Source organism: Ischnura elegans, chromosome 6 (assembly GCF_921293095.1).
Source record: "Ischnura elegans chromosome 6, ioIscEleg1.1, whole genome shotgun sequence".
Classification (NCBI taxonomy): Eukaryota; Metazoa; Arthropoda; class Insecta; order Odonata; family Coenagrionidae; genus Ischnura; species Ischnura elegans.
This window is the reverse complement of record NC_060251.1, coordinates 32,366,366-32,391,540: the sequence shown is the minus strand read 5'-3', so window position 1 is coordinate 32,391,540 and position 25,175 is coordinate 32,366,366. Positions and strand designations below refer to the sequence as shown.

At 38.7% G+C, this 25,175-nt stretch overlaps 3 protein-coding genes across 3 annotated transcripts; 1 reads left to right on the top strand and 2 right to left on the bottom strand.

Moving 5' to 3' along the window:
• Positions 1 to 4,601: 4,601 nt before the first annotated feature.
• On the bottom strand, positions 4,602 to 10,851 carry LOC124161155. Its single transcript, XM_046537390.1, has 4 exons — positions 10,582 to 10,851; positions 8,941 to 9,012; positions 5,692 to 5,763; positions 4,602 to 4,807 (listed from the first exon to the last, which is right to left on the bottom strand). Exons 1-4 carry the CDS (start codon positions 10,712 to 10,714, stop codon positions 4,764 to 4,766), a joined length of 321 nt encoding a protein of 106 aa, XP_046393346.1. The 5' UTR covers positions 10,715 to 10,851; the 3' UTR covers positions 4,602 to 4,763.
• A 166-nt stretch (positions 10,852 to 11,017) lies between these two features.
• Positions 11,018 to 13,014, top strand: LOC124161154. Its single transcript, XM_046537389.1, has 3 exons — positions 11,018 to 11,143; positions 12,437 to 12,508; positions 12,683 to 13,014. Exons 1-3 carry the CDS (start codon positions 11,074 to 11,076, stop codon positions 12,922 to 12,924), a joined length of 384 nt encoding a protein of 127 aa, XP_046393345.1. The 5' UTR covers positions 11,018 to 11,073; the 3' UTR covers positions 12,925 to 13,014.
• A 4,587-nt stretch (positions 13,015 to 17,601) lies between these two features.
• On the bottom strand, positions 17,602 to 23,538 carry LOC124161327 (phosphopantothenoylcysteine decarboxylase subunit VHS3-like). The gene is made up of 2 exons (XM_046537640.1): positions 23,469 to 23,538; positions 17,602 to 17,957 (listed from the first exon to the last, which is right to left on the bottom strand). Exons 1-2 carry the CDS (start codon positions 23,536 to 23,538, stop codon positions 17,602 to 17,604), a joined length of 426 nt encoding a protein of 141 aa, XP_046393596.1.
• Between the last annotated feature and the right edge of the window lie 1,637 nt (positions 23,539 to 25,175).

The following is a 25,175-nucleotide window of genomic DNA, read 5'->3' as shown; positions in this document are numbered from 1 at the left end:
GAAATATTGGGGGTGCGAACAAAATTACCATTCTATCTAGTGAAAATTGGATGTTCAAAGGAGGGGCTATAGCTCCCTTATCCCCATAGATCCGCCACTGCCAAGAATCTTATAATTGCCCCTTCTTGAATTTGCAACAGCATTTTATTTCATCTTAAAGAGCGATTCAATATCTCTGGTGATGAAAATTAGGAAAGTTACTAGGTTTTTACTAAAATTTAGAAGGTAATAAAATTGGTTGGGAAGACGGAAATGGCATAGGGGATAAAATGTTTTTCCCAAACTGACAAATTAAATAAAATATAAGTAAACAAAAGAAAAAATAAAACATATCCTTAATCGCTTTTCATATTTTTTATCACCAGTATGTATTTATTTACCCACTACATATTTTGTGCACCTCGATAGTGACATTTTGTGCTAAAAGATCCGCTCGTAGGGATGGGCAAAAATAACAGGTTTTATAAATAACCGTTTTATTATTAGGTTAACCGATTAGAAACCGGTTATTTTTATACGCCGGTTAACCTGAGTATTAGGTTATTTACTGGCATAACCGAAAAATAACCTGAGAAAAATAAACTGACTCCAGATTCCCGCAATCTCTCGGGAACCGTTGGAACTACCAGCACTATTTGCCGCTGCCACACGGCCCACTGGCTGAGGTTTTCCTGCGCCTCTATCGACCACAGCGAGCACATTAAAACCGGTTTTTTTTACATAATAGAAAAACCTTTTGGCCGGTTATAATCTAAGCGACGAGTACTCGTTGAAATAACCGATGGCAAGCGGGAGAGAAATAACCGGATGAGTGAATACTCGCGGGGAAAACCTATCGCTGTGAAAAGGTTTTTTTCAATGGGTCTCAAGTTGAAATGGAACGAGTAGTCGGTTATTTTTGGTTATGTCGGTTATATCTAAACAACCAGCAGAAATAACCGGACATGAATCAATAAACGCACGTTAGGAAACCATGCTGCTCATCGCTGCGGTATAGGTTTTTGTTAATGCATCATAGGGGTTTCGCGGTCCCCTCAGATAGCGGTCACAGCGTCATCAGAAGGATCGTAGCTTACCTGAAAATTCGGGGGGTACCCCCCTAGCTTTTTGTATAAAATCAGGTTATGTTTATCATTTCCATCACATCGGAAAAGATGGAAGATTGCGGGGGGCCCGGGCCACCCAGGAAAATTCTGGAGAGGTGTCGGCCCCCCCTGATTCTTTGTTGCAGATTTTGTTGTTTTCAAGCACGGCAGTACCTGGAGGGGTTCTCCAATCCGAAATGGTCGCAACCCTCATATAATTTCGGGGGGTGGGGTAGGGGTTCACCCTTATGAAAACTAAGGATGTTCTTGAACATAGCTAATGTAAGTTCAAATAGTGTGTTTTGAAGGTAATCCTTAAAAGAATTTTCTTCAATCACGCAAAGTACAATATTTGTATAAGAAAGCCTAAATCTAGCCCGAAAAGACGTGCCGGCACATTCCGATAGCTTTTTTGTTAAAATGGAAGACATTAAGGATTAGAATAAATAAGATAGATAAAAAAGCCGCTGCTGGAGGTGTAACATGATGATCCTAGGCAGAGGCAGAAATAGAAAGAAGCGATTCACTCAAATATGGAATTGGGGTATAAAATAATCATATATCCATGGTGTTAATGATTGTAAAATAATTGGGATGGAGGGAAGTAGATTTGAGCTTAGAAAAGAAGTAATGGGAGGCTATGAGGTTTGATGGAAGAGACTTAACGAAACGTTGGATATAGGCATATACGGATATATTGATACGTTCCATTGGAAAGTTTCGTACGGATACGATTGGACGGATCAGGATACGTTTAGAGGGATTAGGTGTTTTACTTTATGAGTTGTGAGAATGATATTGGTAAATGGCAAAGAGATGTGAGACGGTGAAAGAAGGTAATCTTCGACTGACTTAGACCGCCAAAGGGACCTTATGTTTTCCGAGGGGCGTTCAATTCGCTCTTGAAATCAGAGTTCAGGTCTGACAGTTAAGGTGCGGTAGACCGTTAGTTAAATTTACAAACAAATAAATTATATGACTTTTTAAGATTTTTTAATCGGTTATCATTGGACATTGATACAATGCGGGCCTTTATGGATCATTATGGATTCAGTTACGAACATTGATTACAGTGCGAACTCTTTTACGCTTCCGTGTATTTTGAGCACCTGCGTCCCGTGTACCAACACCTTTTCCATCATCTTCTTCGGCAGCTGGGGCAACTTGATCTGTATCTTCAACGTCTGCGTCCCGCGCACCACGTAGGAAATTGGCGGTGGGATTCGCGTCTGGTGCACCAAGATCTTCGTCTTCACCATCATCATCGGCAACAACGCCACCCTCAGAATTCTTATCGTCATCAGCGTCCAGGGGGCCTATGCTCGAAACCGCTCGACTTATCCGAGCGCTCGGCAACGAAGCGAGTGGTGATGTCGAGTGGTATCCCGAGTCGAGCGGAGATCGGTATGCTTGAGACGAAGTCGGCCGTGCGCGACATAGGTCGCTCGAGTGACACGAAGGGTATGTGGCAACGTCGCAGAAACGAGCGCTCGAGAAGTAAACAACAGCTATTTCAAATAGCAACCGCAAATTTGTGTGACAAATGAGACTCCGAAAACGCCATAGAATACTCGGCAGCCCGGGAAGAAGTTAAAAAGAGTTGATCAAAGTTGTGTAAGATATTTACGATGTTTAATTACACTGCGGACTCAATTTCTTACATCCAGTTGGTGCGATATGGTTCGTGTTTGGAGATTTTTCTGTTTTTCTTTCGGATTTTTTATAGCATAAGTAAATAAGCGATTATATTCAAGGGTTCAACAGTCGTCGATGGAAGACTATCGCTAACTTTTGGTGCTCAATATATCGGTTTTAGAGCATAACTGTCTTGAAAAGGATTTTGTGTGATACGTACTTGTTTACCTACGCCTGTAATGATTATACTTTCGTGATTAGTAGTGACAAAATTATTTTTATTTGTATTGTAACAATTTACGTTCATCTTCAGCCACGGCTTGTTTACATCATTTGCCTCATTGTTCGCCGTAACTCCACGACTTCCAAAAGGGTAATTATTTAATTAGGAAACCTTTTTGTCGCTTAAAATCACATTTTTGGCCATTTAAAATACATTCGTTGACAAAAGCATAGATTACGTGGATGTCATAGAAGGAATCATCGCTAGTGTTGTGATTGTGAACTCGTGTGACATACTTTACGGGTTCTAATATCAATTTCTTGTGCGATGTTCATGGAAGTGTTAATGTTTGCATTTTGTTACCCTTTGCATGATACTTCAAACAACTTAGCTTTGATATGACTCGGACTAAATATACTGGATCGGTGTAAATTTGTGATATGCCGCTGAAGGAATGAAGGTCTACCAGTGTTGAAATTAAATTTATGTAGTTTTATGATGAATAAATCATTAAATATTTCCTTGTTAATTGCAATCATTCCTTTTATTTGCCCCTTTCTTCCGTTGGAATACACGTTACGTACTGAGTGGTCTTATAATTATAAACCTATTTTTAAGTACCGTAAAGTGTTTGGTTAGTATGGTGAAGTAAATTCAGCATTGCTTGAAAACGAAATTCGTGAGCACCGTTACCGGCGTCAATGACTGAGAGGATCTCTGTGATGCCAATTGAATTCTTTTGAAAAATAAAATTCTTTTCAAGCATAAAAGCAAAGCGCCGTAAAAACCTTAGGCGTTAAAATCCCTTGGAATTGTTAGTAATTGAATAATTTAATTAAATAATAATTAATTGAATTAAAGATCTACAAAGTGACACATGCCTCGATAATAGGATTAGTAGGAATGTTTCATTCCGGACGTATATACCAGTGGTGTTATAACGTTTTCGATTCCAGGCACTATTACTTTGTATGAACATTTATTGGATAATTACATTCACGTAAAATCATTCAGCAAAAAATAATCGCCAAAAAACTAAAAAAATGAATGATTGATAACATCCAGATGTAGCGCAGAAAACTTGTGTACTTATCAATACTTATCATAATATAATAATGTCATGTTTTATATTACACAAAATTTTAAAATTATTCTCTAATGGAAATTTTGAGGATAGAAATATATATTTGCTGAATAATATTCGAAGTTGTTTAAACTTCTGAATAAAAAGGATTGGTTTATGACCTAGTAATGATTTTCATTGAATTTATGCCTTGGAAATTCATTGGTACTACCTGTGACCATTCGCTAAATTTTGTGGACATTCATTAGTCTTTTTACGTAGTTTTTATTTCACCGCTGTGCCTTTAATCATTATTCAATTACAAGAAGAAAAAAACATTAATTTCATATTTAAACCATAAAAATTAAAAATAAGTCAATAATAGTGCAGATTGACGACATTTCAATCATCTAAAATCAAAATGATGCGATATATAGAATTTTACTTATGCAATATTCGAAGTACGAACCACTCTGTTCAAACACGAAGGGTAACTCGAGGGGTTTCGACCGCTCCACTGTCCCCGCTCGGCTGGAGTCGTGCACGAGACAGTCGCATACGTCTCCAAGGAGCTCGAGCATAGCCCCCAGCACCAGCATCATTCGCATCATCGTCATTGTCAAGCCCTAATCTTGCATCTCCGATCAGATCAGTGCCCCTTCCTTTACGCTTCTGTGCATAATGAGTACCAGTGTCCCGTGCACCAACACCTTTTTCATCATCTTCTTCTGCGGCTGGGGCAACTTGATCTGTATCTTCAACGTCTGCGTCCCTCGCACCATGTAGGAAAGTGACGATGTGCTGTAAGACGGTAAAAGAAGAATAATGGGATTCTGGCGTAGACCCTCGGAGGACCTCATGTTTTACGAAGAGCATTCAATGCGCTTTTGAATTCAGAGTTGTTGCCTGACTTAAAAAAGGAGTTGGAGAATGGGTATCCTAAGAGCATTCGGTAATCTGCAATGCGGTCATAGGCGTCATCTAAAATGACAGGATGTATTTTGATACTAGATAATCTTTGTATTCCATTCTTTTTGAGAATTTATTGGTGCATTGTAAAGGAATGTATTTAATATGTATTCTATATTAATTATGATTTAAAAATCAAAAAATTAAATTAATTTTGAATTTTTTAAATCAGGTATCATTGGAAATTGATACAATGCGGACCTGTATGGACCATTATTGAATCAGCTACGAACATAGCATTAGTGTGTCACTTGCTTTACGCTTCCCTTTATTACTGGGGCCAGCGTCCGGTGCACCATGGATAGTGTCTTCATCTTATGTGCCCCTGCATCACGACCTTTTTCGTCAACTGCCTCTGGTGCACCAAGATCTTCGTCCTCACCATCATCATCGGCACCACCGTCACCCTTAGCGTTCTCATCGTCATCAGCGTGCAGCGGACAACCGTTATTCATATCTTCATGATTATGCCTTGCTTCTCGTATCGTTTGTGTTCTTATCTCTTAAGAAATGAATAGAGACTTTTTAGTACAGCAAACTTTAATGAGCCGTCAGGAATTCTTTCCAAAAACCATTCAATTTTCCTACCATCTTGCACCATAAAGTAGAGCTGGATGTTATTGAGTTAATTATACCTTATATATGGCGATTGATGATCATAATTGTGACCTATATTTTATATCACTAAACAAAATTGATGGCGTAGAAAATCTAACCCTCTTCAAATTCTTGTTGAGCAGGTGTAAGAGCTGGATATTTTACGTGTGCAGCGTCGAACAGTCCTCGTTCTGTTTAGAAAGAATTTGTTTAGTTTGATTTTATTTTGCTGATATATTCCACAAAATAATGAGAAAAAATTTTACGTTTCAAATTAAACTCAAGAATAAGTTGTGATTGGAACTAACGGAAATGAGCGTAATGAACAGAACGCCAATGAATCACCGAAATCACGTGATCACATTGAGGACAAAAAGTCATCAGCGTGGGCGATATGGGTCTACGGTGATTCTCAGTGCATACAAGCCGAGAGATTTTACAGTGCTCCCCTATCTTCGACATCAAGAGAAAGGCTCTTCCCAGTTGAATCCATCATCGATATTTCTGGCAACGTAAGCGTGAAAAATATTATCTTTTTTTATTATTTTTTACCAATTCGCCGATACTAAAACTTATTTACGACTACTATAGATGGATAATAAAAGAAGGTGTATGTCCACCCAAGAAATCGTGGCCACTTTAGAGGAAACCCTGGATTCTGTGGATGAAGCCACGGATGTTGTCTACATACCACCAGACGTTGACAACTTGACGGATGAAGAGGACATCGATGACATCATTTTAACTGCAGAGCCGATTAACAACGACATCGCGGTTTTGCTGATATATTCCACAACATAATGAGAAAAAATTTTACGTTTCAAATTAAAATCAAGAATAAGTTGTGATTGGAACTTTAAATAGTAAAGTACTCAGATTGTTAACCTTACCGTTTTTTTTCAATAATAAATTTAGTTTTTTCGAAATCTAAATTAATTCCTTTTAGAAATTGTTCGTTTTTTATAAAATTGCACTTTCGAGTAATTTCTTACGAATTGCGTGGGAAACCGGTATTATGCAGTATGGATGTCTCCTCAACCCATGTACTTACGGCCTTGGTTAATATTCGGTTGAAATTTTGAAATTTATCGTCATATTTAGACTTAATAGGTACTAGAAAAGAAATTTTGAAAATTTTGGGGCCCTAAAAAAATTATTTATACCAAAAAAATAATGGTGCGTTTTCGCACCTTTGGCGGAATGTGGGTACTTCGGTTAACATACCTTGAAAAAACAAAATCTTTTCCTTTTCCACTGTTTCATTTATAACCATATAAAAACGCATAAGTTAGTATTTATCATCATTATATAAATATTCATACAATATGTAAACCCTTTTATTTATGAAAATTACTAAAACATTTTGGATGTAAGGGCACATCACATTTTACACGAACATCTACTGTATGGTTTTTACATAGCTTCTCCTTGACACATTTTTCTCGATAATATGGCCTACATTATCTTTTCTGATGTCTTCTGCTAGGGAATTACGAGATAGTCTGCCTTTTTTGGGATTTGATAGTCCCTCTGTATGTATATCTTCACGATTGTCAATTGTAACTCGGTCATCTTTGATCAAAGTTAGCGCAAAATGTGATCTAAAATCAATTTCAGAAATCTTGTGCCCTGTAGCCTTCTTTTAGATTTTCCATGAATTGGTACCCACCTTATCTGTTATATTTGTACATAATGGCCACCACCACTTTTTCCCTCTGATTTTGATTCTATAATTTGCGTTCGAATTCTCGTGAAGATCTACTCCACCCATATGCTTATTGTAATCCCCAATGACAAGAGGTTGGGGAATTGTCACCTCTTTCATTTCCTTACGGCTAAATCTTTTCGCGCTAACTAAAGGGAAAACTGGCAATGTGTTACTAGCCAAAATTACAACAGAGCCATCATTCCATTTAACTACGGACAATTCAGATTCCTTGTCAAAAGCATAATCAAATGAGCCTCGAGTTTTTTTCCCAAGAGTCTTAGAGTCTTCAAGCGGGCATTTTCCAGTCCTATTTTCCCGAATGGCTCCAGTTGCAAAGGAACCCCTTTCTTTTAGTGTTTGGAACAAGGACCAGGAAGAAAAGAAGTTGTCAAAAAATAGCCGATGCTGTGCAATATCAGGAATTATGTTCAAGAAATCCAAAACAACGCTAGCACCTAATCCTACCTTCACTCCATCAGGGTTTGATTTAGCACCTCCATATGGAAAAAATTGGAAGAGAAAGCTATCTGAAGAGCAAAGGCACCATAATTTGAATCCAAATCGAACTGGTTTATTTTTTATAAACATTTTCGCTGAGTGACGTCCAACATATGGAACCATTTGCTCATCAATGGAAAGGTTGTGAGAAAAAATTCCAAATTGCAAAAACTTAGCATTCAATAGAGAATATATTGGTCTCAGCTTAGCAAATTTGTCAGTGTTGTCGAGAGAAGAGTTGTCAGAATGGTGGATATTCTCCTTTATGCTTCTAAATCTCTTTCTACTCATAGTTTTACGATCTAATTCAACGCATTTATCCTCATCTTTAGACCAGTACATGTCCTGCTGAGGGAGCACATGATACCCAGAGAGAATCAAAATACCAAGAAATTTTTTAAGTCTACAATACTGATGTTAAACTCATGCCTGTTGTTATCACTAACATACGTTTTTGTAAAAAATACCACTTTCTCCAAAACCTCATCATCAAGAAACAGGAGAAAAATATCTTATGGAGACATGCCTCCAAATTCAAGGTTTATATTATCATTATATTCCTTCTCTATTGGATGACACGAAAACTTAGCATCAATGCCTTTTTTCCATTTTGGAAATGAGTCTCTTCTTTCTGAGGATTGGAGACCTTTTTTTCGGCACCCTGGCGGCTTTCCTTCTGCTTCTTGCGTACTCAGCCGGTGCTCCACTGTGCCATCGCCTTGATGCACTTCAAATGTTCCCGCGATGTCGTTGTTAATCGGCTCTGCAGTTAAAATGATGTCATCGATGTCCTCTTCATCCGTCAAGTTGTCAACGTCTGGTGGTATGTAGACAACATCCGTGGCTTCATCCACAGAATCCAGGGTTTCCTCTAAAGTGGCCACGATTTCTTGGGTGGACATACACCTTCTTTTATTATCCATCTATAGTAGTCGTAAATAAGTTTTAGTATCGGCGAATTGGTAAAAAATAATAAAAAAAGATAATATTTTTCACGCTTACGTTGCCAGAAATGTCGATGATGGATTCAACTGGGAAGAGCCTTTCTCTTGATGTCGAAGATGGGGAGCACTGTAAAATCTCTCGGCTTGTATGCACTGAGAATCACCGTAGACCCATATCACCCACTGATAAACAAAATAGATGATACAGAAAATCTTACCATCAAATGCTTTACGGATTGCAGTTATTACATCGTAATCTTGGACGGGAGCAGCGTCGGTCAGTCCTCGTTCTGTTTAGAAAGGATATTTTGAATTAGATTTGCTGCGATATTCCACAATAGAAGGAGAAAAAAAATTACGTTTTCAATTCAACACAAGGATCAGTGTTAATGGGATGTCATTATTATTATTATTATTATATTGTACAAGTTACAAGTTGGTTATTTGCCAGGTGGTAACAGTTTATACAAAATAAAAAGAAAAAACAAAAATATTGCAAATGAGAAATACATTACCAAAATGAAACTAGATAGTGATAATTTAAAATTCAATGATATTAATTTTCCAATATAAACCCTCTACACCTCTTCTTAAAAATCCTTACGTTGTTAAGGTAGGGCTTAAACAGTTCTGCAGGCAGGGATTCCATTCCGTAATCGTCCTGTTGAGGTACGAGATTTTCTTTACGTTAGTCCTTTGCGGCCGGCATTTCATCTTGTATTGGTGATCATGCCTACCAATATAGCCGGGGTATTCAATCTTCTTCCGTAGTTCCCCCCATGCCTTTTCCCCTTTCAGTGTGCGGAAGAGTGCGCAAAGCCTATTTATTTTTCTTCTCCGTTCTAGTGTGTCCCATCCCAGTACATTCACCCTTTAACCGACCCTTTCGGCCTTTTTGTGTTTCCCCATGGCGTATCTTGCTGCCTTTCTTTGCACCTTCTCGATGGTTTCTGTTTGTCCCTTTTCATACGGGTTCCACACTAGTGACGCGTACTCTAAAATCGGCCGGATTAGTGTCTTATACGCCTTCTCCTTTGTAGTTCGATCACTTTCCTTAAGATTCCTCATCACCTAATGTTACATTTTGAACGCCTTTTTTGTTAATTGTTCGACATTTGCCTCCCACCCTAAATCTTTCATTAAATACACCCCTAAGTATTTACATCGGTTGCTTTTAGTAAAACACTAAGATTTTCTCACTGAGAGTATGTTTGACTAAAATATTGAAGTGTCGAAAACCCACTTAATTCGTTTGCAGATAGTTCATGATTTGGAAATACCACTTGCGAGATATTTCTTCTGATAATGCGCGGGAAACCGGTATTAAGCGGTGATCAAGACGCCTTAGCCTAGCAGAATATTTCTCCATGCACATCCCACCGTAAATATTATTCTCCCAAATTACAAATTCTAAGTTTACTTCATTCACGATTTTCAGATTTAAAAAATTCAAAAGCAGCAAAATGAAGTATTACTCGATCTCAATTTTTAGGAATATACCGATACAAAAGACTATGCTGTGTTTAGATTTATTTGAGACAAGTTGATATCAGAAAATCATGTTAAGTAAAACATACGGCAAGGAAAAGAAGTTTGCAGTAATTTACGTTAAATCTATTCTTAAAATTTGGAGGAGAACAAGAAATCATGTAGAATTTTAAAGAAGACCACTTGAAACAACTTTACAATGGGAGTACATATAAAATTTTAATAATCTAATTCAGGTTTTACCATGTGTCGTTGACAGATTATAACAACTAAACCAAATATAAAAATATGATTCCTTTGAAAAGAACTAGGAATAACATGGAAGGAAGGATGGAAAAGGATGGATGTTCAATGTTGTAATTTAGGCTCACCTGGGAAAAAGTTGATGCCGATGGCCAAGATTCCTACGAGGAGGATGATTTTTGCGTTAAACACCATGTCGACTGCACCTATTGCTTGCTGCTCTCGAAGACCAAGCAAAAGGTGCAGTCGACATGGTGTCATCAAGCGAAGATGGGGAGCACTGTAAAATCTCTCGGCTTATATGCGTTGAGGATCACCGTAGACCCATGCCGCCCACGCTGATGACTTCATGTTATCAACGTGATAACGTGATTTTGGTGATTCATCGGCGTGAAAATCATTGGTTCATTCAACGGTAGCAATCTAGCGGAAATGAGCGTCATGAACAGCACGCCGATGAATCACCGAAATCACGTGATCACATTAAAGACAGGAAGTCATCAGCGTGGGCGGCATGGGTCTACGGTGACCCTCAGTGCATATAAGGTAAGAGATTTCACAGTGCTCCTCACCTTCGATCTTCGTGATCAAGAGAAAGGCTCTTCCCAGTTGAATCCAGCATGGTCCTTTTAAACACAAAAGTCTTCCTCCTCGTAGGAATAGCGGTCATCGGCATTAATTTCGGAATAGGTGAGTAGCTACCTATGTTAAAATATTTAAGAGCGGAACATTCCTTCGTTTCATTAAAAGTTCCTTAAATAGCATGTTCTAATTTGTTTAATTCCCAATAAAATAATTTTTCAACCATTATGGTCATTCACTATATGAACTATTCCACTCTAAAGCTTTTCCAAAGCATTATATTATACATTCCTCTTAATTCTTTAATTTACCTTCTCAATCTTTTACCAAGTTTCTAGTGTAACCGTCCCAAGCCCTGTTTTCCTAGCAATACTACGAGGAAGGTTTATTTTTCAATCTCCGATCGCTCACATCCGATCAAAAACACCATACAAGCAAGGGCGGGTACTACTCGGGTAGGGCAATTCCCTCATCCTCCGTACCTGACCCTCAAGATATTGAATTTTTTTGTGTATTCTATTCTGTTCTTATATGTATGTGTGTGTCGTCGTATGCTGAGGAATTATCTGCTAGGCTAAGGTGTCTTGCTTATATCATATTACCGGCTTCTCTTGCATTATCAGGAGAAAGTACAATTTTTCAAATCACCTTCAATTAATGAACGAATTAAATGGAATTTCAATATTACAATCGTATTCATAGAATACTATCGGCGAGACAGCTCTGAAACCCTTACTATTTAAGACACCACAACCAAACTGTTAATTGTATTAAACAGAGAATCGTAATTTTTTTCTCTTTTCTTCTCGTGATAAATCAACAACTCTAAATAACAATATCTTTCAGAAACAAAAAGAGGACTGACCGACGCAGCTCCTTGCCTAAGATAAACCCAGAAACAAAATAGTTATTAGTATTAGTAAATAACTGTTGACGGAGATTGGTTAGTTGAATACTCTCCATTTTGTTTTTCATTTTTTTAATTTGAAAATCATCAAGGAAGTCAATCACGAATTTGAGATTTAGGTGAATAATTTTTATGGTGGAATAGTTATGGAGGAATTATATGCTAGGTTAAGGCGTCTTGCTTACTGAATATTACCCGTTTCCCGCGCATTATCAAAAGAAATATCTCGCTGGTGCTATTGGAATTCACGAGTAATCAGCATTAGAAATAATAGGACTTCGATATTTCAATTTGTTTATTGAAATGTAATTATAAGTGAGACACTCTGATTGCTTTACTATTTTACACAATCTATCAAGAATGATTCCTGTGTTAAATTCAAAACGCAAAACTATTTCATTATTTTGTGGATTAATCCACAAAATAATGAAAAAATTTTGAGTTTATAAAAAATTATATCAGCAAAACTAATTCACAACATCTTTTTTAAACAGAACGAGGACTGACCGACGCTGCTCTCGTCAAAGATCCAGTCATCAAACCTGCTCAAATTGATGCTATTCGGTGTAAGATTTTCTATGTCATCCATTTTGTTTAGCAATGTTAAATAAATGTCAAAATAATGATCATCAATATCGCAACAAACGAGGAATAATTAACACTTTGAATGGAAATTCTAAAAAATTCTCACGGATTATCAATGTTTAGTGTACTAATAACTCTTTCATTCATTTATTAAGTGATGAAAGCAGATCTGATCGGAGATGCAAGATTAGGGCTTGACAATGACGATGATGCGAATGATACTGGTGCCCTGGACGCTGATGACGATAAGAATGCTGAGGGTGACGATGTTGCCGATGATGATGGTGAAGACGAAGATCTTGGTGCACCAGACGCCAATCCCACCGCCGATTCCTACGTGGTGCGCGGGACGCAGGTGCTCAAAATACACGGAAGCGAAAAAGAGTTCGCACTGTAATCAATGTTCGTAACGTAATCCATAATGATCCATAAAGGCCCGCATTGTATCAATGTCCAATGACAACCGATTAAAAATCTCAAAAAGTAATTTAATTTTTTTGTTTATAAATTTAAGTAACGGTCTACCGCACCTTAACTGTCAGACCTGAACTCTGATTTCAAGAGCTAATTGAACGCCCCTCGGAAAACATAAGGTCCCTTTGGCGGTCTAAATCAGTCGAAGATTACCTTCTTTCACCGTCTCACATCTCTTTGCCATTTACCAATATCATTCTCACAACTCATAAAGAAAAAAACCTAATCCCTCTAAACGTATCCAGGTTTCAGAGTCTCGTAGGATTGGCGGCGTCTGAAACGGATTCATTCCGAGTCGATCGGGAACCTATCCTACGTTCGTCTTCAGTGCGTTTCACACATACTATCGGAAAGCGTTCCGCTTTTGGTATGACGTCAACAGTCATCGTAAACGGGAAACGAGAAAACGTCACCATTTTCAAGAGACAAGTGATCAGCGAAAATAACCTCCCGCAAGATTTGATACTTACTTCACAAGGGAGGCTAAAGGTATACCCAGACGGCACAGGAATTTTGCGTATCTGAATACGAAGGTGGACCATCTGGTACAATAAATTGCGCTTAGGAAGTTAATAAAAAGGTTATATTTCTTTATTTCCTCTAATGACGAAAAAAGATACAAGAGGACTGGCAAATTCATATGCATCGATAAAATTGTATCTCATCGATAAAACTGTATTCGGTCTGGGATTATTTTCTTTCGCGGGTGGTGACATATTCTCCTAGGAAGAAGGCCTAATCCTAGATCACAAGCCTGCACATGCCTTTGGAGATCGCGTTGTTTACGTATAACTTCTCACCACATTTCAGGGATTTTTGTGGTTAAGTTGGTGAAAAATAGTGTTTGGTAACGGTGAAGTTTTCCTTATTCTTTAATTTCATTCACTGGGCTTCAGAAACGTGTTTGTGAGATATTTTTGTTAAAAATGCCTTTCGTGTGTGTATTGCCGGGATATAAAGGCAACTCCGGGACATGGTTCAAGTTTTTAGCTCTCAAAAAGATCCTGAGTTGAAGATGAAGTGCATTTGGGCGATAAGAAGAAAACATTTCACCCCTACGAGAAACAGTAAGGTATGTTCTCTTTCTCGCTGTAATTATTTGGATGTAATTTTAAGTTAGTGGCGTCGGGATGTTGATGCATAACTTCAGTACTGAAAATGGTGATTCAAAATTTTAAAGCAGCAATTCATTCGAAAATTCTTGCATTTTTGTCGTCTTTTTTGCATTAATTCATTCGGTAAACGTGTGGCTAAAGGAGAAAATAGGAATTAGCAGCCAAGTTTATAGAATCGAAAATTGTTTCTTAGTCCAATGGTTTGTTACGTCGGCTTTCATCATTTCAAATTATCTTATGCTATAGTTTGAAAAAAATATTCAGGTATACAACTATTTACTATATTAACGAGCCTAGTAATTTGATTTCTCATGCAGAAATACCAAAAATTGGAAATGATGTTGTTGGAATGTATTTTAGGTTGGCAATAACCTCAGTGGATAATTTTGTATGAGTAGGGTTGGTAGCACTATTCTTGTGTGTGTTTTGTTTTACAATATTTATCACAAGAACCCTACATATATGTGGTAGGTATGAGGGAGCTTCGGTATAATTGTTACTGTGGCTATTCCCGTTATGCTTGAACTAATATTTCATATTAAAATGAATATTTAGAATGTACACCATGGAATCAACTGAATTAGGTACATAACCACGTCTAATTTCGATGTGACTACGATGTGAAGTCACACGCACAATCATTTCAAACTAATCAAATTGTTATACTTCCTAACCCACGGACACGTATTCAATGTATTATCCTACCTGCATATTTGTAAGTCATTACGCCATGTATTCCAACTTGTTTCACGTTCTTTTTGCCAAATTACTCGTCCAAATAACAACGCAAACGAACTTGTACCGTCAGTGATACAGTCTGCCTATTTATCGCCTAATTTACACGAGAATTAAAGTCACTTGCACTTATATTACTCTATCATAATATCCACATATATCAGCACTCATGAAATAAAGTGGTATGATGTTATTATAGCCAAATAGTTAATAAAAAACAGCAATATAACATATCTCCACTCGCCACCGGAATGAGTTTCCGGCACCTCTAGCCCACTCGACTTCTATCCGATAGGAAAGCCGGCCTTGAGTCGATAGGAAGCCAGTCTGAAACGCACGGATTGCCTGGCCGATTGTAAGTGACGTAGAATCCGCGTCAAGTCTCCCGATCCGCTCGGAAAGGGAGACTCTGAAACACCCCCCTGATCCGTCCAATCGTATCCGTACGAAACTCTCCAATGGAACGTATCAATATCAATGCCTATATCCAACATTTTGTTAAGTCTCTTCCATCATACCTCATAGCCTCCCATTACTTCTTTTCTAAGCTCAAATCTACTTCCCTCCATCCCAATTATTTTACCATCGTTAACCCCATGGATATAAGATTATTTTATACCCCAATTCCACATTTGAGTGAATCGCTTCTTTCTATTTTTGCCTCTGCCTAGGATCATCATTTTACACCTCCAGCACCGGCTTTTTTATCTATCCTATTTATTCTCATCCTTAATGCCTTCCCTTTTAACAAAAAGGCTATTGGAATGTCAATATTTAGTGTACTAATAACTCTTTCATTCATTTCTTAAGTGATGAAAGCAGAAATGATCCGAGAAGCAAAATCGGGACTTGACAATGATGATGATGCGAGTGATGCTGGTGCCCTGGACGCTGATGACGATAAGAATGCTGAGGGTGACGTTGTTGCCGACGATGATGCTAAAGACGAATATCTTGGTGCACCAGACGCAGATGATGAAAAAGGTCGTGGTGGACGGGGCACAGAAGATGAAGATGAAAACACTATTCATGGTGCACTGGACGCTGGTGCCAATAATTAAGCGAAGCGTAAAGCAAGTGGCACTCTAATCTAATGTTCGTAACCGATTCAATAATGGTTTATAAGTAGAGATGCGTGAAAATCGCAAATGCGATATAGATGCGATGAGCGCAAATAAATGCGACATAGATGCGATGACTGGAATTTTATGATATTTCTACGAAAATTTGCCTTTTCGACGGCAAAATTCGTACATTTTGTTCCGAGCGCAGTTTAAATGCTCCGCCGACACTCACCGCTTAAAGCATGTGAGCGACTGGCCAACTGCTAGTTGGCTGGGACTCTACGTGGCCGCGAACTACAAGTGGGCGCGGGCAAGCTACACCTCAGCCTCTATGTGTGTTATTCCGTAATTTATTATTGTTCTACAGCATAATTATTTAAAATATTCTGTATTTTGTCATATAACTGTGTTTGTATAAGGGTCCGCATTGTATCAATGTCCATTGATACCCGATGAAAAATATTCAAAAGTAACTTCATTTTATTTATCATAAAATTATGTGGCTGTAAAAAAAATTAAAATTAACCACCAACAAAATGAGTCAAATATATTGAATATCTAGCCTCAAAATAGCTCTGACCCCAAGCACTGTCATTTAAGCTACCGCCCATGACTACTTCGTGGATTACCGCAGACTTTTAGGAGACCCCTCATCCAAATCCTTTTTTCAGTCAGACCACAACTCAGATTTCAAAAGCGAATGAATGCTCTTCGCAAAATATTACGTCCCCCGAGGGTCTAAACCAGAAGGAAATCATCCTCCTTTTACTGCCTTTAAGCACACCGCCATTTTCCTATATACTTCCCAAAATTCATAAAGTAAATAAAAAAATCCGTTCCATTATATGCTTCCGAAACTTTCCGGCAGAACGCATCACTATATTTGTAGATTTCTAACTCCAACATTTCGTTTAGCCTCATCCATCATAGACTCCAATGACTTCAAGGTGAAGAGGGTGGTTTCCTGTTATTTTTTAATTGCCTAAATTGAAAGATTATTACTCATGGAGTACGTATTTCACGCTTTTAGATGTTTAAATGACGATATCTATTTTTCGCGATTAAATGAAAAGTGAAAAATTTCAAGCGCGCGAAAACGCGACGGCTAAGTATGAATGCCGGGAAATCTCCGTGTAACGTCGTTCTGGTTCCCGCTGCCGCGAGTGAAGTGACCTTGGTGCGAGGCTATGAACGCCGATACGATGTAGGCTGCTAGCAGGTAGCCGAGTACCCTGCTAGCTTGTAGCGCTTGGCTTAAATAAGGATTATTAATACCTTATCAAACGAAGAAAACTTTCCGACCCTAGCCAGTTTTAATAGGTGATTATTAAGAAATATTTCCCTGAGCTCTGTGCCTCATGCATGCATTGGTAATCTCAGACGATGTAAAACTCCTATCTACTCGTATAGAAACTAGGTCCCTATGACGTCACGTGGAGTGGCATCGCATGGGCGCCAATCTGGCCTTTTTCAAATGCGGCTAAAATTGACCATTGCCATTCGTCTAAACCGGTATTTCTAAAACCAAATAATTTGTATACTATGAATACACTAATGGTGGGTAACGAATCGTAATCAATGCCTTTCTTTTTCTTTGATGAAGGAAACTACCCTATTTCATTTCCCTACATGTCAACCATTCCATCATCATGCCAATTATGGATGTGAGTTCGCTGTATATCTCTATTAATCATTCTGAGGGACTCGCTCCTCTTTGCTACTGCCTCTTACTACGATCTTCATCTCAAATCCCAAGCACTGACTTTCTTCTTGATCCCTGCCATCATCATCATCGTCAGCGTCCCGTGCGCTACGGCCTATTTCATCATCAATTTCATCTGGTGCACCTTGATCTTGGCCTTCATCGACACCGTCTGAGTCTTGCGCAGCACGTTCACTATCATCATCTTCATCTTCATCCACGTGCGGTGCACCATTATCACTTTCACAATTATCGCCATCATCAGCGTCCTTTCCACCACAACTCTTTTCAATTTTGTCATTCCCTTCTTTTGCTATTTGGATATTATCTCTTGTTGTTCCTTAAGAAAATAATGAAAGTGTTTTAGTTTATCAAAAACTGACAAGTCGTGGGAATTATTGGAAAATGCCATTCAATGCTATTACCGACAGGTACCTATCTTCAATCAGATGACAATGAGACATGAAGTGGAAGCAAAATACTAACCTCGTATGAAAAGAAATGTCATGCGTCCCTTGCGTAAAAAAAAATTTGAACGCCATAGGGAACCACAAATAGCTTAAATTATTTCAACAACGAAACGCGGCGATAACCCGGAAAATGGAGAAATCCACAAACTAGCGTTTGAAATTTTCAAATCGACGCCATTTCTCCTTATGCGACTGAAAAGTTGTGAAAAATATTGTGCATCTGCTCCATTAAGAAAGCCATCAAATGGTGCAAACTGCATTGAAAAATAAGATTTCTATCCCGAGATATTTAAATGACAGTGGAAATCTAAATTTCGAGCAAGCCGGCCCTGGGTGGCCTCTAGCGGGCTGGAAGTGTGGGGAGGTTAGTCCTTTTTGATCCCAAATCCTATGCTCCAAGTCCGAGAAAAATCCCGGAGAGAGTACTTTTCACCCTGTTATTCGGCTATGCCCTTTATGCTGTTACAAATTCAAGAAGGTGCAATTATAAGATTCCAGGCAGTGGCGGATCTATGGGGATAAGGGGGCTATAGCCCCTCCCTTGAATATCCAATTTTCACTGGATAGAATGGTAATTTTCTTCCCACCCCCAATATTGCTTCTTTCTGCTTCTTATTGGGAGGTTACCTCGTACTTAGCACCTCCCTTATCCTGGATCCACTGACCCTAGGTGACGAAATAATTTAAGCTATTTGTGGTTCCCGATGGCGTTCAAATTTGATTTTTTTACGCTAGGGGCGCATGAAATTTCTTTTCATACGAGGTTAGTATTTTGCTTCCACTTCATGTCTCATTGCCATTTGATAGAATTTCCCACTGTCCCTATCTGGGATTTTTCTTCCTCATAGGAAAATCTCCCCGGGATGGTGGGAGAGAAATTGCGTATGCTTGGTTTCACTATTTAGTGGGCCCTTTTCGCTCTGTAGCGTTAAGGTGTTTTTCCCCGCCCCTCCCTTCCGTTCCTATCCTTTCCCAGAGGCGTCGGCGGGCTCCGATCGCGACGGCGCCTCTATCCTTTTTTTCTTCCTCTCCAGCCCCTCCCCGGGTGATCGGGCGTATAAGCCTCGGGCTTGGTTCCTGGCCCCGGTGTGTTGTACCCTTAAGAGGGTTCGCCTTGAACCCTCATGATTCTTGTCATTTGATAGAAGACAGTCAAGAATGCATCTTGTTTTAACGTATGATGGAAGAGTGCACATCATACCAACCATATCATTTTGTGACAGTTTTCCAGATAGGTAGTTTGAGAGACAGTGTGGGAAAAAGTTTTGCAATTAGTATTTATATTTAAGGCGTTATCAATTCAAAAGTTCGTAAAATTATTGGTGAAAAAAGTGGCTTTCCCTCGACGAACATATCGATTGCTAAGTTCTAACAACACGCACCTCCAAATTTGGCCGGTTTGAGTTAATACTGTTAATCAAAATTATATTCAAGCAAAAAAACTCTTTGTCTGCAGTTGTATGCTTCTTTTTCAGTTTTATGTATTTTTGGTTTTCAATTATTATTATACACAATGTAAAGAATAAATATTTTTTTGCTCTCCTGAAAAGTTTCTATTTTTGAGATACGTAGTACTATACCTTAGCCATCGATATATTAAAGCTTGTTAGTGTATTATGAAAAATAAATAAAAATATTCACTCCAAAGAGTCCATTCTCGACCCCTCCTGGAATGTGGAATCCTCCTGGAAACACTATGAGACAGAGAGCTCAAGTAGAGAAAACACCCGTACCCCCTCAACCTGCCTCCACAATATCCTAACTCCTTTCTTTCTTCCACCCTCAAGTTTGGTTAGCAATGAATCAGTAACTATTGGCAACAAGTATGTATAGCTGTAAACAATTCCGTGTGAAAATATTATATCTTACCCAGTGATGAAGATCTTCGAAAACCAGATCACAGGATAGTTGTGAATTCAACATATATGGATAAACGAAGTTTTTATGATCAGTTTTACATAATTATCAATGCAGTGACGCTTGAAAAAGGCAAAATATTCGCTTATCATTCAAATTAAATTGATAAATATTAATTTTACTGTGAAAATATTAGCATTTTCTTTCTCCCAAATCGTGAATAAAATACTGCTAAAAATTTTGACTTCGGTTACTTATTCTGAAGTGCCTGAAATCCTAGATGTAAATGATTTCTCCCATCATTGAATTGGCAAACTTGAAATGCAGCGGAATTCCGAGGAAAAAGATATATACCATCTGCCTCCGCGTATAAGTATATAGCTTATCCCACCGAAACCCCTGGAGGTCCCAGAAAATTGTATGGATGCTGCCTCTCTTCCCGTCGAGACGTGACAATTTTTAGAAAATGGCTCCCTGGGAGTTTTTATCATTGCCATGCGCCTCGTGTCACCCTTAGCGACCTCTCTCAACCACTCATACTCTTCCGTACCCCCCGCCCTCTTTCCACTCCTGCGGAGGAAAAATGCTGTTTTCCGTCATTGACGTTGACGCCACGGAGTGTGTGTTCGGGGAAGATAGACGGTGAGTTGTATGTGCTCGTTCGTTCCACCGGAGGAAGCTGCGGAGTGCGAATAGCACGCCCGACCCCACTGAGCAAAGCTCCCTTATCTCATTTACGTCTACGTCTGCTTACTAACGTACGAGCAACCTCAGCGTGGTATGCCTAGGGTTGCGGAAATAAAATGCATGCAGAAGGTGAGGTAGCTTAATTGGAAAGGACTTTTCCACCGCGAGAAAACTCTACGCATGAAACATCTTAGTAGAACACCTGTACGTGGTATATCCGGGTTCGAATCTCAGTCAAGGGGAATGGTATTCTTCTGTATAGAATAATTGTTCTTCCAATTTGTTTCATTGCACTTGCGGGTGACTTCGAAGAGGTACGAAATAGGTTTCTAAGAGACGAATATTCTGAACATGAAAACTGCTACTAGCACATCTCCACGCGGTCTACGACTACTTACTAACGTATGAGCAACCTGAAGGTGGTATGGCGATGGTTTTGGAAATAAAATGCTTAATTACGGTGAGGTATCTTAATTGGAAAAGAATTTTCAACGGCGATAAAATGCTACGCACGCGGAAAATGTTAGTAGCACAACTCTGCGTGGTATACCCGGGTTCAAATCCCGGTCGAGGCGAAAGTCTAGAATTCTTGTATTTGCATTTTGCTTTATTGCACTTTCCAGTGACTTGTAGCATTAAAGCTACAAAAAGATGTAGGGTGCGAAAATTTGGCTCATGAAAATGTTAATAGCACGCATGAACGCAGTATATCCGGATTCGTATCCGGTTAATGCGAATGGTATTTTTCTCTCCTGAATTCTCGTATTTGCATTTTACTTTATTGTACTTGCGGGTGTCTTTGTTGAGGTACGCTGGTTAGTCTGCGGTACTTTCATGGAAATAACAACCTTCGTATAATTTAACTTGTACCGACTGGTTCCTCATAGTGCATTTATTGAATATGGAGGTACCCCAGGCTTACCAAAGTGAAAATTGGTTATACTATATCCTTATCAAAATTAAAAAATCAGTCATACTTTACTAGCAAATATAATTACTAGTTCTATTTTCAAGTTTTTATACACTATATCGCTTGCATTGATCTGTTTTGGGGCATAAATTTTCTTCATTCTTTTCTCTTTCATCGCATCGACCAATGCGGGAAGGAGGAGCTCCTCTACGAGATGCTTGTTCGATGACACCTCTTCTTGTTAATAAGGCGTTGAATTTTGGAACTCCGACGCCTTGGGCAGCAAGGGAAACAAATCCAGGGCCAGCTATTTAGTGATAACCTAATTTTTTTATAAATTATATATTTCCTCGCGATATCGAAACTGCGAAATTCATTGATATTCATTTTATTCGTTTTGAGTAAGACTCAGACTACAAGAAGCAAAAATATAAGTCTCTACTACTTTTGTCTACATCTACATGCTACCCCGCAAGCCGCCTAAAAGGCGTGTGGCAGGGGGGTGTTAGGACACCAGCTATTTGCACATAAAAGGAATTGCTCAAACAAAATTAAGACTGGCATTTATTGAAATTATTTATCGTTCGGGGGAAAAAGTAATTCCCATAGCTATACGTTTTGCAAAATATTTCTCTTAATTTATCGCTTCCGTAGGAATATAGTGGTGCTCTAATACTATGTTCTCCGTGTCGCCCTTAAAGATATCCATTCTCAATTGTTTAAGCAATCTAAGCCTATAGCGCAGCCTCAGAGTCTCCGCGTCTTTGTATTCCTTTCTGGTGGATATGAACTCATTTCTGGGGATGTGCGAGTACTCAAATTCAAAACATTCCTAAGGTTCCCAAATCTTGCAACTTTGGTAAGAAAGTACTTTTCCAGCCACACAAGTGTGTCGCAAAATACAATTTTCGGTAGGTATGTAACATGAAGACGTCAAAACCTGATGCCTGAGTATTTAGAACAAATGGTTTTTCTGCGTGGCAATTTGAAAGGATCAAATATGACACTATTCATTTGCGTAAATAATCTTTTTTAAATTGTTCAAATACCTATACTGAGGGCTCCTCTGAGTAGTTTGTATACATATATTAATTAAATTGACGAAATATTATCACAGTTTATTCAAATCAATTGTGCATGTAGAACTTTTTAAGACACATTAATTTTCATTCATCTCCTAATTCTGACACGATTTACATCAACATTCCACGTTATCTTCTCTATTTTGACTCAAGCTAAGCATTCAGAATAGAAAATTGGGTATTGAGAAAATGAGAATATGTTGGAGCATATATTGCTGTATTGCCTGGTTCACAATTGCCATACTCGGGTAGGCTCGATACTCGAATCGAGATCAAATGGTAATACTCGCACCTCCCGACTCATTTCCCTTGAAAGCCGAATTCACATTCAGCTGAGAGAATATCTGATAGAATTTTATGTATGTGAGAAACACAATATTCTCCTCCGTCGTGCACAAAATAAAAACAAACCTGGCTGGCGCACTCCTACTTTGAAAGAAGATACCGAGCGAGCTGCATATCTTCCTGGTGATAGCAGAAAAATTGACATTCTCTGAGATGGGTTATGATGTGACTAGAAGGTTTAGTGCCTCTGCTAAGAGGTTCTTCACTTCCCTTTAACCTTTGACCTTCCTGTAAACTTACTCGTCGCCGCGTTGATGTATCCTTCTTGTTTTATACGTATCTGTGAACTCTCTGGGGCCTAGTACCAATTCTCTGAGAGTACCTTGACATGGGGCGCTCATTTCCAATTCAGTGTGCTTCAAATATATTTCGATGGGTTGGTAATGAAGCGAGACTGATAAGCATATCCTCCAGTGGACGCTTTTTCTTTCCAAAGCTTGTTGGGGCGTGTATTTGTGGTACATTCCTTAAGGCCGCTGCTAAATCTACTTCGCGCCTACGTGCAATATTATCTCCTGCCTGCTTCTCAATAAGTTCATGGCCCATGAACGTGGCCCATGAAGTCAACATTTCTTATTGATTCTAGGAGTCATAAAATTCCATATGCATGAATTAATCTTTCGCGAATGAAAGATATTTTAGCAACGGAGAGGATGTGTTTAGCTTGGAACGTGGGCTTTTGCAGTGAAAGTCACTGATGTCTACGGTTTTCAGGAGCAGCTGCGTATTGTAGGTACTTTGTGACGCAACATGAAGATGTTTATTGTTATATCTACGGTATTATGGAAAGGCGCCAGACATTTAGGCGAACTTATTAAAACATACTACACTGGATAAAGTCACTGAATTTCACCAACTTACTTGATGTACTGCGCCTTAAATATATCAGAGACTCGATTATTTCAATTTCTCGGTTTCAGGAACGATGGAATATATAGTCATAAAATTTTGTCGAAAAAAGGCTTCATCAATAGGCTCTCACTTTAGGGCTTTTTAATACAGATGCTCCATTACCTATGATATGAAAATAAATTCAAATTTATAAATGGTATATTACTATTTTGTTATTATTCCATTCGAGATGCTTCGGATACAATGCTGATACGGAACCTTTGAGAATTTTTTTAAACTAAGGTTACGCAAGAAATGAAACTGACCGCGAAATGTATTTAATAATTTTGCCTATGTATTAGATTGGGGTGAACTCTTACCTCGCCTATCCATACCAGCCATCCATTTGAATCACTGAATCAGGAGGTAAATTAAAGAACAAATATTTGGCGTGAAATATTTCCTGGCCTTAGGAACGTGTTTCTGAACGTACACTGATTTTTAGACTTTTTCTCAAGTATAAAGAAATATGAATTTGCTTACATAAAGCATCGAACTCAGTGTGGTGGAATAGTGGTTGCCCAATATTTTCCGCTTCCTATTATCGTCTATATTAGGCTAGTTGTGGGAATATAATCGCTGAAGAATCGGATTATTAGAACTTTTGCGGTCCATGCATGAAATTATTTCTGTGTTTTCTTGGACGTAACCACATCTTCATCTTAAAAAAAATTGGAATACCTTTTTTCAAAATTAATACGGGAATAACGCAAAAACACGAATGAGCACTCCTAACTTATTCAGCTTCCTAATGCAATATTTCCCGCAAAAACATCGCTTTTCACACATTTATAAAGAACTTTATATCTGAAAAGTAATGATGAAGTGTGTTCATGACAGCATTCAATAGAGAATACCCACGAGAAAGAACCGTAAGCGCACTGCTACATTCTCTTTTAGTTTATATCAAGTAATGACCACACATATTTAGGCGTACTGGTGTGGTGACGTCCGTTAAAGATTGCACAAAATAGGGGATAAAATGTGTTCAGTTGTACCATTGCCAAAATGCGCCGGCAAATCACAGGCGCAGCGGCATAGAAAGCCGCCGTCAGCCTTTTATCTCCTTCCCTCGCATAAAATTACGCCTCGAATCTGCGCGCATATTCATCTTTACGAGTCGCACAGACGGCATCGCCGAGAAACTGCCAATCATCGCGATAAACCAGCCGATCGATCGACGGAAGGAAAAAATGAATGAAAATACCTCGGGAGGGAGGTCGCCTTATGACGGGCAAGACGACGAACCTTCACCACGCTCGTAACACTCCTTCGAGTCGTTCCGAGCCAATATTCCCTTCCCAGCCACTCATATC

What these genes read in the sequence shown, in the direction of transcription:
- LOC124161155 (XM_046537390.1), bottom strand. Translation starts at nt 10,714, where the DNA reads ATGACACCATGTCGACTGCACCTTTTGCTTGGTCTTCGAGAGCAGCAA. An exon ending in CGGCATCAACTTTTTCCCAG is followed by an intron (nt 9,013 to 10,581) that starts GTGAGCCTAAAT and finishes CTTTCTAAACAG; the next exon opens with AACGAGGACTGACCGACGCT. An exon ending in TCAACAAGAATTTGAAGAGG is followed by an intron (nt 4,808 to 5,691) that starts GTTAGATTTTCT and finishes ACCGTCTTACAG; the next exon opens with CACATCGTCACTTTCCTACA.
- LOC124161154 (XM_046537389.1), top strand. Translation starts at nt 11,074, where the DNA reads ATGGTCCTTTTAAACACAAAAGTCTTCCTCCTCGTAGGAATAGCGGTC. An exon ending in CGGCATTAATTTCGGAATAG is followed by an intron (nt 11,144 to 12,436) that starts GTGAGTAGCTAC and finishes TTTTTTAAACAG; the next exon opens with AACGAGGACTGACCGACGCT. An exon ending in TCAAATTGATGCTATTCGGT is followed by an intron (nt 12,509 to 12,682) that starts GTAAGATTTTCT and finishes TCATTTATTAAG; the next exon opens with TGATGAAAGCAGATCTGATC.
- LOC124161327 (XM_046537640.1), bottom strand. Translation starts at nt 23,538, where the DNA reads ATGTTGACTTCATGGGCCACGTTCATGGGCCATGAACTTATTGAGAAG. An exon ending in GGCAGGAGATAATATTGCAC is followed by an intron (nt 17,958 to 23,468) that starts GTAGGCGCGAAG and finishes TATTTTCTTAAG; the next exon opens with GAACAACAAGAGATAATATC.